Source organism: Aethalodelphis obliquidens, unplaced genomic scaffold (genome assembly GCF_003676395.1).
Source record: "Aethalodelphis obliquidens isolate GAN/ISIS:26980383/991018 unplaced genomic scaffold, ASM367639v1 scaffold41, whole genome shotgun sequence".
Taxonomy (NCBI): domain Eukaryota; kingdom Metazoa; phylum Chordata; class Mammalia; order Artiodactyla; family Delphinidae; genus Aethalodelphis; species Aethalodelphis obliquidens.
The window spans coordinates 17,245,304-17,262,557 of NW_020837985.1; the positions used below are offsets into that span (position 1 = coordinate 17,245,304).

The 17,254-nt window shown below is 63.6% G+C and overlaps 1 protein-coding gene across 14 annotated transcripts in view; it reads left to right on the forward strand.

Annotated features, from left to right (window-relative positions):
* MROH1 (maestro heat like repeat family member 1) overlaps window positions 1-17,254 on the forward strand; it is a 67,434-nt gene that overhangs the window by 49,149 nt on the left and 1,031 nt on the right. For 9 of the 14 annotated variants that reach the window (XM_027132088.1, XM_027132091.1, XM_027132089.1 and 6 more), the window contains 12 exons: window positions 1,231-1,366; window positions 1,480-1,592; window positions 2,658-2,810; window positions 8,395-8,549; window positions 11,554-11,719; window positions 12,337-12,533; window positions 15,269-15,406; window positions 15,753-15,867; window positions 16,173-16,319; window positions 16,510-16,698; window positions 16,875-17,030; window positions 17,113-17,247. In XM_027132088.1, the coding sequence (XP_026987889.1) occupies window positions 1,231-1,366; window positions 1,480-1,592; window positions 2,658-2,810; window positions 8,395-8,549; window positions 11,554-11,719; window positions 12,337-12,533; window positions 15,269-15,406; window positions 15,753-15,867; window positions 16,173-16,319; window positions 16,510-16,698; window positions 16,875-17,030; window positions 17,113-17,247 (1,800 nt within the window). Of the gene's footprint in view, window positions 1-1,207; window positions 1,367-1,479; window positions 1,593-2,657; window positions 2,811-8,394; window positions 8,550-9,302; window positions 10,789-11,553; window positions 11,720-12,336; window positions 12,534-15,268; window positions 15,407-15,752; window positions 15,868-16,172; window positions 16,320-16,509; window positions 16,699-16,874; window positions 17,031-17,112; window positions 17,248-17,254 lie in introns of those variants that run through there. The other 5 variants (XM_027132087.1, XM_027132092.1, XM_027132093.1 and 2 more) reach the window with 5 other exon arrangements.

Here is a 17,254-nt window from a genome sequence, read left to right on the forward strand (position 1 = left end):
GTCCCCCTGGGCCCCTCAGAAGCAGGTTCTGGGTCGCAGGTTCTGTTGCCGTTGTCAGCGTAACTTTTCCTTCCACTGTATTTAATAATTTGCTGATTGCTGGTAGGCCGGAAAACTATGGACTATTGGGTATTTAGGAACTGGCTAGCTTATAAGATTCCGTTGTTGTTTCTAGTGAATTTTTGGTTAGTTCTCTGTACTCCTCAGATACAGTCATCATAGTTTACAAATGCCGCGACTTTGGCCTTTCTCCCCCGATGTTGATGCACGTTAGTCCGAGCTGAAGATGAAAGCTGGCGGCAGCCCCGAGCCTTTACGGTCTCACTCTTGAGCGCGATGCTTGATTTGGTTGGCAGTATTTCTTTTTCGTCGTGTTCCAGAAGCATCTGTTTGCTCGCTTACACGGCTTTTCCCACCCAGGTTCCCCTGTGGCCTGTTTTTCATGTAACCCTGGTCCAACCAGAGTTCATGTTTGTTTGTGATGAGACAGAGCTCTGCCCTCTCTAAGAGAACAGCAGCTGGGGGGTCCTCTGTCCAGCGTTCCAGCCTCCCTGCCTTGTGCAGGTCCCCTCTAGTGACTTCTGGGAGAGCAGCAGCCTGGGAGCCCTGCACGTCCTTAGGAGCCCGTGCAGGGCGGGGGCGGGGCGGGCTGCTTCCCTGGGGAGGCCTCTCGTGTGGGGGGCTGACAGCAGGGTGGTGGGGCCGGGAAGGCCGAGGGCTGAGTGATGGCGGGGGCGGAAGTTGACATCCCCAGGTCCAGGGCATAGGAAACAAGGCCCTTTGCTAAGAGCAGGGTCGGGAAGGCTTAGTATTTGAGGAGAGCAGGAAAGGCTCTGAAAGGTGGGACCAGGACCCAGTTAGGAGGAGAGGGGTCTCACGCAGCAGCCCCCTTACCTGATGGGGGGCTTGCCTTCTGGGGCGGGGGCTTCCCATGTGTCTGCCGAGGCAGCAGAGCCCGACCGTCCCTCTGCCTGCACACACCTACTCGCCCGGCCCTCCTCCCCTCTTAGGGACCTGCACTTGGGGGGTGGGGCTCGCCATGCAGGAGGAGGAGCTTGACAGGGGCCCTGCTGGCCACAGGGGTGGACAGGGGCCGCCCTGCTGCTCACACCCCTGCCCGAATCTGGGTGTGGGTGGCACCTGCCCACCGCAGCATCTCCAGAGCTCCAGCCCCCATCTCTGGACCTCTGCCCCCGTGCCCCTCCAGCACCCGCACATCTGCCTCTCCAGGCCCTGGTGCCCTTCCACAACCTGGGCCTCCTCCTCGGCCTCTTCTCCCCACGGTGCGCGGACCTATGGCCTGCCACCCGCCAGGAGGCTGTGAGCTGTGTCTACTCCCTGCTCTACCTCCAGCTGGGCTACGAGGGTGAGCCCCTGGCTGGGCAGAGGTGCAGGGGGTGTGGTGAGGGAGCAGAGTCTGGGCCTCTGGAGGCCAGGGGAGGCCTCCACCCAGCCCTGTGCTCCCTCCCGCCTCTGCAGGCTTCTCCCGCGATTATCAGGACGATGTGGTTGAGCAGCTCCTCACCCTCAAGGACGGCCTGGGGCACCCTGACCCCGCCATCCTCTTCCACACCTGCCACAGCGTAGCCCAGGTACCTGCCAGGGCCTCTGCGAGGGAAGGAGGGGCCGCACCGTCGGGGCCCAGGGGGCCTCTGCGGCAGCTCCTCTCTTGCACGGGCTCCACGGGTGCCGGGCCGGGCACGCGGACGGGTCTCACTCAGAGAGTTCGGTGTCCAGCACCACCTCCCGCCCCCTCCTGTGCTTGCTGGGGTCCCCCCTCCCTCCGAGGCCCAGCGGGGAGGGTGTGGGCAGGAGCTCAGCTCCGGCCCCAGAGGGTTGAGAAAGCTGCCCCTAGCCCACCCGTGAGCCCCCAAGCCAGGGCGGCGCTGTTGTCCCACTTGGTGACTGGAAATGGCCCTCAGGGGTCAGGAGGCTTTCTCTCCAGCCAAAGAAGGAAGGGGAGGGGGTCAACAGGGCCCTTTGTCGGGTGGGGGCGGGCTCAGACACTGGGAAGCGGAGGCCCCTCCCTGGGCGAGTCCAGGCACAGCGGAACTCTGTGTTTGGGATCAGACTTCATGGGTATTAAACCACTTTTATTTCTTCTTTGTACAAAGTTCATCTGCTTTAACTTCTGGTTGCTCTCTTTTATGTGGAGGGAAGGACAGGGGCTGCAGGGGGAGCTGAAGGTCCGTAGAGTCTTGGTGGCCGGGCGTTCCAGGGTGGAACATGCCACCATCTACCCTTGACTCTCTGCATTCTAGAGAGTTCTAGAGAGGCTGCACCACCAGGGCCACTCCCAGCCCACCCCACTGGTCAGGAGGAGCCTCAGGGAGGGCACACTGACCTGGGCCCTGCAGCTGCCCAGGGACCCCCCCCTTCCAGGGGCCTGGGCCTGGAGGCCCTGGAGGCCGCCTCCGGGACCTGGCCAGGCTTCAGTCTGGGGACGGGGGCTCCCGTGCATGGGCCACCCCACCCTTGCACTGGCAGGAGCTCCCGAAGGCGTACAGGGCTTGTATGAGGGTGGGAAAGGCTGGAGGAGGGATTTGAGAGGCGGAAATGTCCGCCCTTCCCAGGAAACTCGAGCCCCTGGGATCTTACGCCTGGAAGGTGTGCTGACGCTGTGCTCTCAAGTCTTCCTGACGCAACTGTCCTCCTAGATTATTGGCAAGCGCCTCCCGCCAGATCAGCTCATCAGCCTCTTGCTAACGCTGTTTGAGGGCCTGGGAGACCCCGACCAGAACTGTTCCCGAGCCGCTGCAGTGATTGTCAACTGCCTGCTGAAGGAGCGGGGCCACGTGCTCCTGGAGAAGGTGGGGCTGGGCGGGGCTGGGGCTCGGATGGGCGGGGGCGGTCAGGGGCGTGGCCGGCGCGGGGCTCGTCAGGGGCCAGGCGTGGGCGTGGTCTTGTCTGGGACAGGCCAAGAGTGTGGGTGGGCGGGGCTGGGTAACTTGGGGCGCCCCACCCCACTCCCTCACCCCCAACCCGTGCCCTGTGGAGGTTTGGCCCTCAGTGCTCAGCTCCTTTTCCCTGTGGGCCTGATTTGGACAAATCTTTCTCTTCTCTTTGAAGACAGAATTAAGTGAAAGTAACTGCTGAGAACTTAAGGGTAGAAAAGGCAATCGAGAGGGCAATGTCAGTGCTAGGGGCTATCACTTGGCGCCGAGCCAGCACTGGCTGAGCTCCCTGCTTCACCTGCTGGTGAAGACGCAGGTCCAGAGGGTCCCCAGGTGCCTGCACAAAGGGTTCCACGGCGGGTCTGGCCCAGAGCAGAGGTGCCCGGGACACTCAGGTGCTGCCCTGCCCATCGCCTCTGAGTCCTTCTGGCCGTGAGCTCACGTGGCTGTCCACATAGTTCCCAGACATGCATCGGCAGCCACCATGACAGACGTGCCCAGGTCCTCGTAGGTGTAGGTCTGAGGCAGGCTCCGAGGATCAGGGGATTTCTAGAACGCGTGTCTTTGAATCCTGGAGAGCCGGTGGCCTGGCAGGTGGGGTCCCATGTGCCTAGAGGGAGAGTTAAGCTCCCCATTAAAGTGAAGCATAGCAGCAGAAAAGGGGGTTTGTCCTAAGTGCATGGCCTTGGGGGCTCGCACAGGCAGGAGCAGAGGTCCTACCCACTCCAGAGTCCCTTATACCCCAGCAGACGCTCTGCAGCACAGACCGTGCCTCGGCGCGCACCTCATGTAGAGGGGCCTCACGTCTGCCCCACATGGCGGTAGCCTGTGAGACGGCGCGTCTCCCGACCTGGCCCGAGCGTTGCTCCTCCCCGCCGTGAGGGCAACGTCACGCACCCACCCACCTCCGTGAGCGCTTGGGCAGTTCCCAGTCTGAGCACTGAGAGTGCTGCCAGAGCGCGGGTCCGTTGGACCTGAGGGTACATTTTGGTTGGAGACACGCCCAGGAGAGCGACTGGGGCCTGCAGGAGAGGCCCCCCCGTGCAGCTGTCCCAGGGCTGTCAGATGGCGCTCGGGCCGTTCAGCTCCCGCATGCCACGCCCCTGCCCACGCCGTTTCTGTCCCTCTGGGGGGTGTGGAACGGCTTCCTGGTTGGGTGGTGTTCGCGCTTCTCTGGCGGCTTGTGCAGTGGCACGCTTGGCACACTTCCTGGCTGTTCAGACGTCGTCTGCTGTGAGGACACCGCCTTGCCCATCTTTCTTCCGGCTTGTCTGTGCTTTGCTTATTGACTTGCAGACGCACTTTGTATATTCTGGGTGCAGGGCCTGTGCTGGGCGGATCCCAGGGAGCGGGGGAGGGGCCGCAGTGCGGCGCCGGGAGGGGAGCGTGCCATCGCGGCGCACTCCTCCTGGGAGTGGAAGCCGGCTGGGGGAGGAGGAGGGCGGCACAGGGCACGGCCGTGAGTCCTCGTCGGGGTTTGATGGGCCAAGGTTTGGATCTTATCTTGCACTCAGTGGGGCTTCCGGGTCAGGCTGGAGTGGTAGAGAGGTGCCCTGGAGGCTCTGTGTGGGGGGAGGGGACAGACCAGGCCGCAGGCAGTGGCCACCGGTGGTCCTGGTGTGTGTGTACACACGGCGCATTTTGTCTGCTTGTTCATCTGTGGATGGACACTTGGGCCGCTTTCGCCTCTTGGCTACTGTGAATAATGCTGCTATGAACGTGGGTGTAATACATATCCCTTCAAGATCCTGTTTTCTTTTGGGTAAATACCCAGAAGTGGATTTGCAGGATCATAGGGTAGTTCTATTTGGAATGTTTTGAGGAACTGCCGTACTGTTTTCCTTAGTGGCTGCACCAGTTTACATCCCCACCAGCAGCACACAGGGGTTCCAGTTTCTCCACATCCTCACCAGCACTTGTTAATACCTGTTTTCTCTTTTTTTAATGTTTATATGTATATATATATATATATATATATATATTTTACATAACGAAAGTTCTTCAGGAATGGACATTTTCCCCTAAGCCTCAGAAGTACAATATGGCATATTATTTTAATTAGCTAAAAGAGGAAATGAACAGACCTCTATAATTATTAATGTTGGTAATATTCCTTCATTTAATGTTTTTGTATATCGAGTGTCTCTATGTTAACTTGTATTCTATTTCTCTAATCGCGGTTTCCTTTAAATACCTGTTGGTTAGATAGCCGCCACCTGATGGGTGTGACGTGCTATGTCATGTTGGTTTTGATTTGCACGTCCCACGTAATTAGTGTTGTTGAGCGTCTTTTGATATGCTTGTTGGCCATTTGTATGTCTTCTTTGGAGAAGTTTGCGTCCTTTGCCCATTTTTAAATCAGATTATTTGATTTTTTTGTTGTTGTTGAATTGTAGGAGTTCTTTATATATTCTGGATATTAACCCATTATCGGATATATGATTTGCAGATATTTTTCCCATCCCGTAGGTTGTCTTTTCACACTCATGACCGTGTCCTTTGATGCATAAAAGTTTTGAAGTTTGATATAGTTCCACATGCCTGTGTTTGCTTTTGTTGCCTGTGCTTTGGGCATCACATCCAAGAAATCATGGCCAAACCTAATGTCCTGAAGATTTCCCCCTGTTTTCTTCTAGGAGTTCCTTAATAGTTTCGGGTCCCACCCGTCCTTGATAAATCCAGGTGCCTCTCCTTGGGCCCAACACACCGAGCCTGCTCCTGGCCTCTCAGGGAGCTGCTGGGCTGTCTCCTCCTGGCTCAGGCTCCCAGACACACTCAGCACACCCACCCCGGGTGCTGTGTTCCTGACTTAAACCTTCAGCCTGTCTGCGACGTGCCACCTCTGTCTCATGTGGCATGGTCACTGGTATCGGTACCCATGGGGGCCGTGGGGCCACCCTTTTCTTTCCTGCCCTGAGAGCCTGGCAGGGGGACCCCCTAGAGACACCTGGACACTGTTGGACTTTGAGTTTCTCTGACACTAAATCAGAAAAAGTGGTCCTAGCAGGTGACCCGTGACCGGACTGAGCCCCTCCGCCAGCAAGCCAGGCTGGTCAGGTGGAGGGCAGGACGGACATGCCGGGAAAGAACAGACTTCTCTTAGTAAACAGCGGGCGTGGGAAGTGAAGCCGCTGCTGCAGAGAAGCCCGGCAGGCGTTAGACACAGAAGCGCCGCCCAACCCAGCAGTTCCACTGCTAGGCGTGTACCCGAGAGAGGTGGGCCCATGCCCATGGGAACCTGTACCGACACGCGCCTGGCAGCCCAACCATGGCAACGACGCAGACGCCCATCAGTTAGTAGCTGGATCTGTCCGTTCAGTGAAACATTACTCAGCAGCAGGAAGGAGTGACGGCTGATTCCTGCCGCAGCATGGAGGAGCCTGGAAAACACTTGGCAAAGTGAAAGAAGCTGGTCACAAAAGGCCCCATAGAGTGTGATTCCATTTCTCTGAAATGTTCAGAAGAGGCAAATCCAGACACGGAAAGTGGCTTCGTGGTTGCCGGGGTGGGGCGGGGGACTAGGGAGTGGCTGCTGGTGGAGATGAGGTCTCTTTCCGGGTGACAGAAGTACTCTCACATCGGGGCTGCACAACCCTGTGAATATGCGGAAGCCGCTGACTTGCGCGCTTAGAACGCGCGAGGTCTGTGGCGCGCAGCCACAGCTCCGTGAGGCTACTGCGAGGAAACGGCCAGGCCAGGTGTGGGGGGAGGCCAAAGGGCCCCCGCGGGGCTTGCCACCGAGAGGCGCGGGAGCAGCCCTGCAGGCCCAGGGTGCGGCTGCTGCTCACCAGCCCTGGGAAGCCGAGAACCCGGTGCCGATGCAGCCCCGGAGCCCGCCACGCTTGAGCGCCCGGGCGCTGCCATCAGGGTTCGCAGGAAGCAGATTCAAGCTGCTCACGGGCGCCAGCGGGCACAGCTGCTGAGAAGCACATGCAACAGCGAGGACGACGCTAGAGAAGAAGATGGATGAGCCCAGGGAAACGATTAGGGAGGAAGCTCTGTCAAGACAAGCCACAGAAGGAGAACCAACGTCCAAGAAGGCGAAGTGAGGAAGCGGAACATTACGTAAGAGGTTCCACGTACCGCGAAGCATATCTACGGGCAACTGTACTCCAACGCTTGAGAACCTGGGGCGACAGGGACAGGCTTCTGCAGGGAGGCCGCTCTCTCCGCGTCTGCACAGGAACCGCACAAGTGCGCGAGTCCGCCAGGCCTGCACATCTTCAGGCGACCAAGAAAGAGCCCGGGAGACTGGAGAGGAGCCGTGCCCCTCGCCCCAGAGACGGGCTGGCCTGTTTCAGTGGCAGCCGTGGACTGGAACGTCCCGGCGCATCTGTCTGCGAACGTCGCCGTGCCCACGGCTGGCGGGGGGCACCGGCCCGGCGGCAGCGAAGGCTGCTCCCCTAAAGCACCACTTGCCCGCCCAGGTCCCCAGGCAGGAACACGGGGAGGCTCCTTAGTGCGGCGGCCTGTCTCGTCAGGGAGACGCAGCTGGGCCGGCCGAGGGGCTGGGCAGGCGGGCGGGGGCAAAGCAAAGAGGTTCAGGTCCTTAGAAGGAGGTGCGGATGCCTGTGAGCGGGGTTATCAACCTTCTGGACTCGAGGTCATAAAAAGAAAACAGCCTCGTTACGCTTACAAGTCCTTCGAGAAATGGCGGCGGCAGTGCCCCTCCCTGAGGCCCAGCCCAGGCAGCACTGGACACGCAGCGCTGCCTCCCCTGCCGAGGACCACGCCCCGTGCCCCCGCGCCAGTCCCTTCCCACTGCTCCTGCGGCCCAGGTCCCCGGGCAGGTTCCTCAGCCAGCCCTGCCCAGGAGCCCAGGGTTGGCGGAGCCCAAGGACTGCCAGCTGCCCGTCCCGGGGACCATGTCCCTGGGGCCGTGTCCAGTGCTCTGTCATCAGCTTTCACCTTGCACCAGGGTGCTTCCCAGCTGCGCAGCCCAGACCGTCGTGGGCAGCACCCCCGTGGCGCGGGGCCCACGCTGGCGACCGTGCCCTGGGTGCCCGTCTGTGGCCTCTGCAGCAGCTGCAGCCCATGAAGCTTGCCTGAGGCTGCCGGCCCTCTCCCGGCCCAGCTGTGGCCTCAGTCTGGGCACAGGGCTGCACGGGAGGTGGTGTGGGGCCGCGCAGCCCGTGTGTGTCCTGCCTCCAGGGACAGGCTGGGTCACCCCGTCAGCTTCAGCACTCACCCCGGGGCCTTCCCGTCCCGATCTGCCCTGCACACGCCTGTGTGTGTCTCAGTGCCTCCTCCCGGCAGGCCCCTCTTGGGTCCCCGTCGCTTCCCGTGTGGAATGTGGGATTGGCTCTCTCGGCCCCGAGGGCTCTGGGCTCCGGCTCTCCATCGGGTGCCGGCAGCAGGGAGCTCTGATCTCACAGGACTTCCCTCCCCCCACCTTGGCCAGCCAGTCTCCCCGGGGCCCCTGCACCCTGGCCACGGGGGACTGGCCCCTGGTGTGGGCGTGTCCCCGCTGTAGGCCTAACCGCGGTTTCCTCGCCCACAGGTGCCCGAGATCGTGAGCGTGCTGTGCTCCAAGCTGCAGGAGACCCACGGGGAGCACGTCCTGCAGGCCGCACAGCACAGCGTGTACGTCCTGGCGGCCCGGCACCATGCTGCCGTGGTGTCCAGCCTTCTGGGCAGCCCCCTGCCCTTTGACAGGTACGTGGTGCCCACTAGCCTGCGGGGGCGGACGGGGCTCCAGCCACCTGGGCTCCACGTTCCGGGTTCACTCCCACCCTGGTGTGGTGTTCACGGGCCCCAGCCCCTCTGCATGGGAGCCTGGAGACCCCGGCCCTGGACTGGGTAGAGACAGGCTCACTCTCATGGGCTGTGCTGGCCAGTCCTCAGGGCTGGTTCTCTGGAGGGCGTCCACCATCATCTGTGAGCAGATCCCTGGGGCCAGGCCCCCTCCTTGAGCCAGGAAGGGGGAATTCATGGTTGCCAGGGGCGGGGCGAAGTGTGGGACCTCTGACCTGCCCCCCACTCACACCCCGGTCCCCGAGCTCCCATCGGTGACCCTCAAGTCGCCATCCTCGGGCTCTCAGGGCAGGACTTCTCCGCGCCAGGGCCTGTGCCCGGCCCCGCCTGTGGACCACAGCCCCTGGGGTCCCTCCCCTCCTGCTCCGAGGCCTCCAGGTGGCCGTTGCTGTGGTCCCAGTGCTTCCAGAGCTCAGGGCCCGCTGCTCCTGCCTTGGCTTGCTGTCCACGGCGTGGGTGGAGGCCGGCACCCGTGGCCTCCTGGAGGCCCCTGTGCGGGGAGGCAGCACAGCCCTTCCCCGTGGCCACGGCCCGGGTGGCCGGACGCGCCTGCACCTGCCGTCAAGACGTGGGCTTGCGCTGCCTGCTCTGCTCTCACTTAGATGCCGGCGCCGCTCTGGGCCCCCGGTTCCAAGGTGTGTGGCTTCTCCCCAGGTCACGCCTGTCAGCGTCTGCCGCTGTCACCTCTCCGGCCCGTCACTGTCAGCCTTTCTTTGCCCTCGCAGTTTAGGTGTGTTCCTTTTCCAGGGTAAATAGACGCTCTCGGTTGCTGAGGTAGTTGGGGTTAAACCCACTGTCTTATTTTGTGTCTTCTCTTGGTCTTTTTTCTTTATCGTCTTCATTGTCCTTTTTAGATTGACAGGGTCTTTTTTACAATTTCATCTTCCACTCAGTTAGTCTGGAAGTTGCACACTCTGTGTTCTCCAGCGGTGGCCCTGAGAACGACCGCGTGGGCACAGCGTCCCTGGGCAGTGCAGGCCTCTGCAGGGGCGGCCCCCTGCCCTGCCCGTCATCGTCATGGCTGCTCTGCGCGGGCAGTGTGTCTGCCCACGCACCCACCCCTCGGCTCGGCGTCCCTGCCTTTCATGGGTGCGGCTCACGCAGAGGAGCACGCACACGGCCACAGGCCCTGGGGGGGCCTCAGCCGCACGCAGCGGGAGATGGGGCAGGCATCCAGCCCCTACTGGGCTCCGTGCCTGCTTGGTCGAAACTCCCTGAAAGGTCGCCGCTGTCTGACTGCTGTTGCCAGAGGTGTGTTTTGCCTGACCTTGAACGTGGCGTCAGTGGAGCCCTCTGGACTTTCTCCTGCTTCTTTTGCTGTCCTCGGGGTGCAGGGTGCTGCTGTCCCTCCTTTCCTGCTGTGCCAGTGCTTTGCATGTTCATAGGAGCGGGGTCGTCAGGGCAGGGTGGGCACAGTGCGGCCAGGGCCGAATCTGCCCACCACCCGCTGCCTCTGAGCCAACGATGGGCTTTACACTTGTAAACGGTTGGGGAAAAGTCCAAAGAATTATATTTCATGTCCGGAAAGTCACATGCAACCGGAACGTCCGTGTCCGGGGTGGCGTTCCGGGAGCGAGCACACCTTCGTTTCCTTGTCCGTGCCCGTGGCTGCCGTCGCCGCGTCACAGCAGAGCTGCCTGGTGTGCAGAGACTGGACGGCGAGGGGCCCTGGCGCCCTCCCGCTGGAGCGCACCCCCCAGAGCCCCGTGCGGCTCCTGGGGGCGACAAGCCCCACTTCGTGCGTCTGAACATGCATTTATTCAGCTGTCCTTCTCGGAGGTTATTTGCCAGAGTTTGGGACTCGAGCTGGGCGCGTGCTTTCTTTGAGTCTGAGTAAGAGGACGTGTCCTTTTCTGGCTCCTGTGAGTCCAGGTAGTGCCGAGGTCGTGAGGGACACACACCAGGTGCCCCTTGTCTATGGCGCTCTGCACCTTTGGGGGGTGGGGGGCGTGGGTGTCCATTCCTTGTCCTGCCAGGTGGCTACCGGGCTTCCTGAACCTGTGAGTTGGTGTCTGTCATCAGCTCTGACCGGTTTTCAGCCCTCCTCTTCAGACACTCTCTCGAATGTCTGCCAGACCTTTTCGTCCCACCCCCTACATGCCTGTTTCTGTATTTCCGCCGTGATTGTTATCTGCCGGGTTCTGGGTAACTCCCTCCATTTATCTTCCAGTTCATTGTTTCTCTCTCCTGCTGTATCCAGGCTGGTGCCAAATATGTCACTGAGTGCAGGGTTAGGTGTCTCAATTCTTTTTTTTTTTTTTTTGTTTTTTTCGCCACACCGCATAGCATGTGGGATCTAGTCCCCCGACCAGGGATCGAACCCGGGCCCCCTGCATTGGGAGTGCAGAGTCTTGACCACTGGACCGCCAGGGAAGTCCCTGTGTCTCATTTCTAAAGGGCTGTTGGTTGGCTTCCAAATGTGCGCTATTTTTAGAATTTCCGGGTCCAGTTAGATATCTGGAGTCTGTCACTTCTCTCCGTAAACGTGACGCACAGCCGCCTCCCGTGTGTCTGAGCACCCGGGGTCTGCAGGCTGCTCGGGCCTCCTGCAGCCTCCGCCTGACCTCACTCACATGCCTGCCTGCCTTGGCCACGTGCTGCTCAGTGCGGGAAAAGTGACTTGTAGGCGCCCCCGCGGCCTGGGGTGGCGCTGCCCCCCTCCAAGGAAGTCCAGTGTCTGCTCTGGCAGCTCCGGGGACGCCTCCTCTCCCTGGCCCTGTACCACCCTTTCTTGCCAGCTCTGCTCACCCCCGGGCCGCCTGATTGCAGGCCACTGGGTCAGAGGAAGGGGTGAGTTCGGGTCTGAGGTCAGGGTGCCGCTCGTGGCCTGGCTGGAGCTGAGGCTGCTGGGCACGACAGGGGCCGGCAGTGGCCTCGGGGTGACCGTCCTCCTGCCCCGCTCCAGCCACACCTGCACCCTGTGGAGGGCGCTGGCCGTGGAGCCCGGCCTCGCCACACAGGTCCTGGGGCTGCTCCTGGAGAAGATGAGCGGGGACGTGCCGTTCAAGGAGAGCCGGGCCTTCCTGCTGAGCAGCGCACCCGACCGCGTGGCCACCCTGCCGCCCCTTGCGGTGAGTGAGCTCTGGGGCGGCACGCCTGGCCCCTCCCCCATCCCCCCTCCCCGCTGCCGGTCCAGGAGGCTGGTACGGGGCCGCGTGGCCGCTGCGGGAGGGCCCCTGGGGGGGTGGGCCTGGGTGGCACCCTGCAGGCACCTGGCGGCTGACTGGGGCACCGGAGCAGGTGAGCTGGGAGCCCAGGCTCGTAAAGGCCCCGCAGGTGTCGGTCCCCGAGGGAGCGCCCTCTGTTTCACCCTGTGGAAAAAGAATAAACCCAGCTTGGCAGCGTGTCCACAGTACAGCAGCTGTGAGAGTTTCCTCCCCCTCCTGCTGAAGCACCGAGAGCAGATGCTGGGAGCCCGTTCCCCCCCCCCCCCACCGCGGCCACACTGCCCTGGGCCCGCCTCCTGCCCCAGGGCTGAGCTCCTCGTCCCGCCCACCCGGCCGCCCCTCAGGCGCCTCCTGCTGCTCCCAGGGCCCAAGACTTCTGGGGACATGGGGTACCTGCTAAGGAAGTGGGGCTTCAGGCTAGCTTGGGTCCTGGGGTGCAGGGTCCAGCCTTCACTGTGGCCGGCCTCATTAGACCTGGCCTGGGGCGGGGAGGACTGAGGCTGAGGTGGCACCGTCCCCAGGCCACCTGTGCACTGTACGAGGTTGCGTCTGCCCCGGCGTCTGGGCCGGCGGTGCTGGAGCTCTACCCCCAGCTGTTTGCGGCGCTGCTGCTGCGGGTCAGCTGCACCGTGGGTGTCCAGCTGCCCAGGAACCTGCAGGCCAAGGAGAGGAAGAGCGCCAGCTCAGGCCTGGCCTCGCGGAGCCTCGAACCCTGCAGGTAAGCGGGCCCCGCCTTCCGCCCCTGGCACCCTCGTCTGTGGGCTGCTGTCCCTGCTGGGGGTGCAGCTTCCCTGGGCTGCAGGAGGGATGGGGACAGTCGGAGCGGGGCTTCCTGGGGACATCAGATGGGTCGTGAGCTGCGCCTTCTTTGGGAGGGCGGAGTGCGAGGAACGCTTGGGCACGGCAGGGTCTGCGCGAGCCCGCTCTGTGTTTGCGACCTCAGTCTTCAGCTCCAAATTCTGGCTCTTCCTACACTTGACTGGGGCCCCCCATCTTCGGACAGAAACTCCGCAGCAGCCTCCCTGCCTCCCCAGAGCGGCCTCTCATCTGGGTTGGCCCCGGCCCCCAGCCCTGTTGGGGAGGGCCCAGCTGCCACACGGGTGATGCCGGGTTGGCTCAGAGCCAGGCCCCTGGTGCCACTGGCCTGTGCAGGCGCCTTCCCCTTGCCTCTCGTTGGGGTTTGGGGCCCTGGGTCCTGGGTCCTGGGGCAGGAGCCTGGGGACGGCAGGGTGGAGCTGTTTCAGCTCCTGGGGACATTCCTGGTCCCCCTGGTGGCTCTTCGGGGCTCCAAACAGCTGTCTGGGGCCCCAGGATGAGCAGAGGAAGCTGACGCCCCGGGGCCACCGGAGCCTGAGTGACTGTCAGCCTGGCCGCCTCCCCACCCTTCCCCAGTGTCTGGCTGGGGACACACGAGGGACAGAGTCAGCTCTCCCCGCCCCACTGCGGGGCTGCCCCACCGCAGAACTAACGCGTCCACTCCAGCGAAGGCTGTGTGTCAGCAGGCCTGGACTGACTGTGCAGACCCGGTGGAAATGTGAACGGCCCAGCAGACACGGCCCAAGCAACCCCGGGCCTAGCACACCGGCTCCAGCACCGTGGTCTGAGCTGTGGGGCCTACAGCCCCATGGCCCAAAGAGGGGTTCTGGGGGGGCCTGAGCCAGGATGCGTGCAGTGCCAGGCACAGGCCTTGGCTCTGACGGAGGCCATTCGTCAGCAAGTCAGACCCTTGCAAACGCCACACCCCCGGCAAGTCTGGGCAGTAGGGTGAACAGGCAGGGGAGGAACCTCCTCTGAATCGTCGACCTGCTCCTCGGCCAGACCTGCCCCTCACCACTGCCCGTTCGCTGGAGCCAGGGGCACCTCTTCTGGGCCTTGAGGCCTGGAGCAGGGTGTGGAGCCAGGGGCAGAGCTGCTGGGCCCTAGCTGTGGCCCGGCCCTGCCCACACCGTGCGGGACTCCTTGGCAGGCACCGTGGGCATCTGCCCGGTGACCGCGTGGCTGGAATGGTTTTCTGTGCCTGCAGTCGGTGTGGGCGCCCCACATCCAGGGCCCCCCCCACCCCCGTGTCTGGGCCTTTGCTGGGATTGCAGAGCTCCTGGGACAGTGGGAGCCACCTTCCAGTATCTTCCCTGGGGTGGGGACCCAGCTGGGTATAGTCTGTGGACGCACAGCCGGGGAGACTGTCCAGCTGTCGGTGGACACCAGATCCCTCCCCGCCCCCACCAGGGGCACCCCCACAGCCCTCATTCCACCCCGGGACGACCATGAGGCTGGAGCTGGGCCCAGGTGGGGGCAGGGGGTTGTGTGCATACGGCGGGCTTGGGGGAGTCTACCAGCATCTGCTTCCTGGGCTGCCGGGACCCCTGGGCCAGGACCAGTCACGGGGCCTCCAAAAGCGCGTCAGATGCCCCCACAGCCACCCCCGCCCCTCCCCAGATGTGAGGCCTGTGCTGCGCAGCTGGCGAGGCCTGGCCCTCACGCTCCAAGCGCCTAGGCCCCTGGCTGCCCCTGCACCCCAGCGGCTGAGCCGCCGAGGTCACAGGAAGACCCCGTGCAGCTGACGCCTGACCGCCCCGAGGACGGTCCAGCGCACTGCCCTGGGGTGGGCACGTGCCCTTGGGCCAGGAGCCCCGGGGACGGTGCCTACGTTGATGCGCTCACGTCTGAGGGCCCACACGGGCCCTGACACGGGAGGTGGTCGATGTCAGGAGAGAGGGGGTCAGCACGGGGCTGGGGACGCGGCCCTGAGGCCCTCCCTGTGCGGCCCTGGGGACCCTGACGTGCTGTCTCTCCGGGCCGCAGGTCGTGGTGTGAGTCTCTGCCAGGTCCATGTTGGGCCAGCACTGCTGTCCCCAGTGCTGTCTGGGGTCCTGCCCCTGCTGCCTGCTCACTGGCAGCCCTGCACCCTCTGCCTGAGCTGGGGAAGGGTTCATCAAATGAGGGGGGCGGACGCGCAATTCCAGCTGGTTTCTGCCTCCTTGGGCCCCTCCTACGAGAGAGAGGGCCAGCGGGGTGTGGCAGACGGGGCTGCCTGGCCCAGGCAGGAGTCAGGCTCTGGTCTGCCTCTTGAATTCATTTTTATGAAGGGTTTTCTCCATTTTCTTTTCACCTTTTTTTTTTTTTAAATTAAATGAAGGTCTTTAAGGCAGGTGAAGACAGCTGATTGTTACCCTAAAATTAACCTGAAGGCCTTAACTGCTCCAGGGGCCTTGGGGACACTACCTGCAGAGCCCCCAGCTGCCCCTCATGGGGGTTGGGGAGACAGGAGCAGTCTGCCTGAGACCAGAGGGTCCACAGTGGTGCCCAGATGAGGGGGAGGGGAGAGCCCAGAGCCTGCGCCCCACAGGATCCTGCTGGTAGGGAGCAGGCTGGGTAGCCCCGGGGCATGTCTGCCAGCAGGACAGGTGTGTGCCTGAGCTGGGAGCCCTGCCAGCCGCACCCGTGTCTCCGCAGCTCCGCAGTGGATGCGCTGCAGGCCGTGCTTCTCCGAGGCGGCAGCGATGACGTGGTGCAGCGCATGGAACTGGAGGGGGGCTGGCAGCTGCTCAGGACCTCGGCTGGGCACGAGGAGGGGGTCACCCGGCTGGCCAGGTGAGCAGGCGCGGCCCGCGCACCCCAGTTCTGGTGCTGGCTGGGCTCTAACAAGCCAGGTACTGTTCAGGTACCATCCGGGGGCCCCCAGTGGCGCCTGGGAGGGGGCCCAGCATGAGGAGCAGGTGCGTGGGGGCAGCTGTGGTCTCTAGGCCCGGCGGGCTGGGAGGGGCGTGTCTGGAGGCGGAGGACGTGCAGGGCCCGGCAGCGGGCGGGGGGCTCACGGGCTGGAGGGCACAGACAGTGCAGGCTGGGAGGCGGAAGTGCCCCCAGGCCCACATGGGAGTGGGACGTGCTCGGGGGAGGCCTGAGGCCCCAGCCCTGCCCAGTGTAGCCTCCTTCCCAGCGCCATGGCCAAGTTCGCGGGCCCCCGGCTGCCCCTGATGATGAAGGCGCTCTTCGCCACACAGAGCAGCGTGTACGAGATGCAGAGGGTCAGCTCCACAGCCTTCCTGGCCGAGGTAGGAGCCACGTGCTCTAGATCACGAATAGAGGCAGCGGGGACCCCTCCCCGACAGGCAGGCTCAGGCCTCCCCCTGGAAAACCTGCCCCAGGCCATGGCAGCAGGGGCCAGGGTGGGGCTGGGTCAGGAGTTCCGGGGAGGCCAGGAGCTCAGGCTTGGCATACAGGCCTCAGCTGGCCTTCGCCACGTCCCCTCCTCAAAGTGACCTGCGACTGGGAGGGCTGCCCAGTGCAGTGGTGGGGAGGGGGCGGGGCGAGCCTGGGGTTAGTGGGGCAAGGGCGGTCAGAGCACCTCTGCCCCCAGCTGCTTAGCAGCAACACGGTGAACGACCTGATGCTCCTGGAGTCCCTGCTGGACAACCTGCTGGCGCGGCAGAAGGACACGTGCGCCCGTGTACGGAGACTGGTGCTCCGGGGCCTGGCCAACGTTGCCTCGGGCTCCCCGGATAAGGTGAGGGGCTGGCCAGCCCTCTGGGGCCCCGTCCCCGGGAGGGAGACGGCAGAGCTGCAGGCAGTGAGGAGACCCAGGTGGGCACGGGGCAGGCGGTGGGCGTGGGCGCGGAGGTGGCACCGGGAGGGTGGGGCGCTGGGCCGCTCCACAGCATGACCTGGGCACACAGGTGTGTGTGTGGCGTCCCCAGGTACGGGCCCATGGCCCCCAACTTCTGACGGCCATGATCGGTGGGCTGGACGACGGGGATGACCCGCACAGCCTGGTGGCCCTGGAGGCCATGGTGGGCCTCGCGAGGCTGCTGGACCTGGTGGAGGCCTGGGACCTGCGCTCGGTGCTGCTGCACGTTGCCATCCGCATCCGGCCCTTCTTCGACAGTGTAGGCCCCGCCAGCCCCGCCCCTGGCCACGCCAGCCTGGCTCCTGCCCCTTCCTCTCCGGGCCCCGCAAGCCGTGTCACCACCGCACGCTCAGGGCCGGGCCCCGGGGTCGACGGATGGGCAGCTCTGGGGAGGGCCCCATAGGGTGACACCTGCCGCCCGCCACCCCGCCCCAGGAAAAGGTGGAGTTCCGTTCTGCGTCCATCCGCCTCTTCGGGCACCTCAACAAAGCCTGCCAGGGGGACTGCGAGGACGTCTTCCTGGAGCAGCTTGTTGGCGGGCTCGCGCCCCTGCTGCTGCACCTGCAGGACCCCCAGCCCCCAGTGGCTGCTGTGAGTAGCCAGAGGGCATGGGCAGGCCGGGCTGGACTCACTCAGGGACTCAGGGACTCAGGGCTCGACCTGTGCCCTGCAGGCCTGCAGGTTCGCCTTGCGCATGTGCGGCCCCAACCTGGAGTGTGAGGAGCTGGCAGCCATCTTCCAGAAGCACCTGCAGGAGGGCCGGGGCCTGCACTTCGGAGAGTTCCTCAACACCACCTGCAAGCACCTGGTGAGGG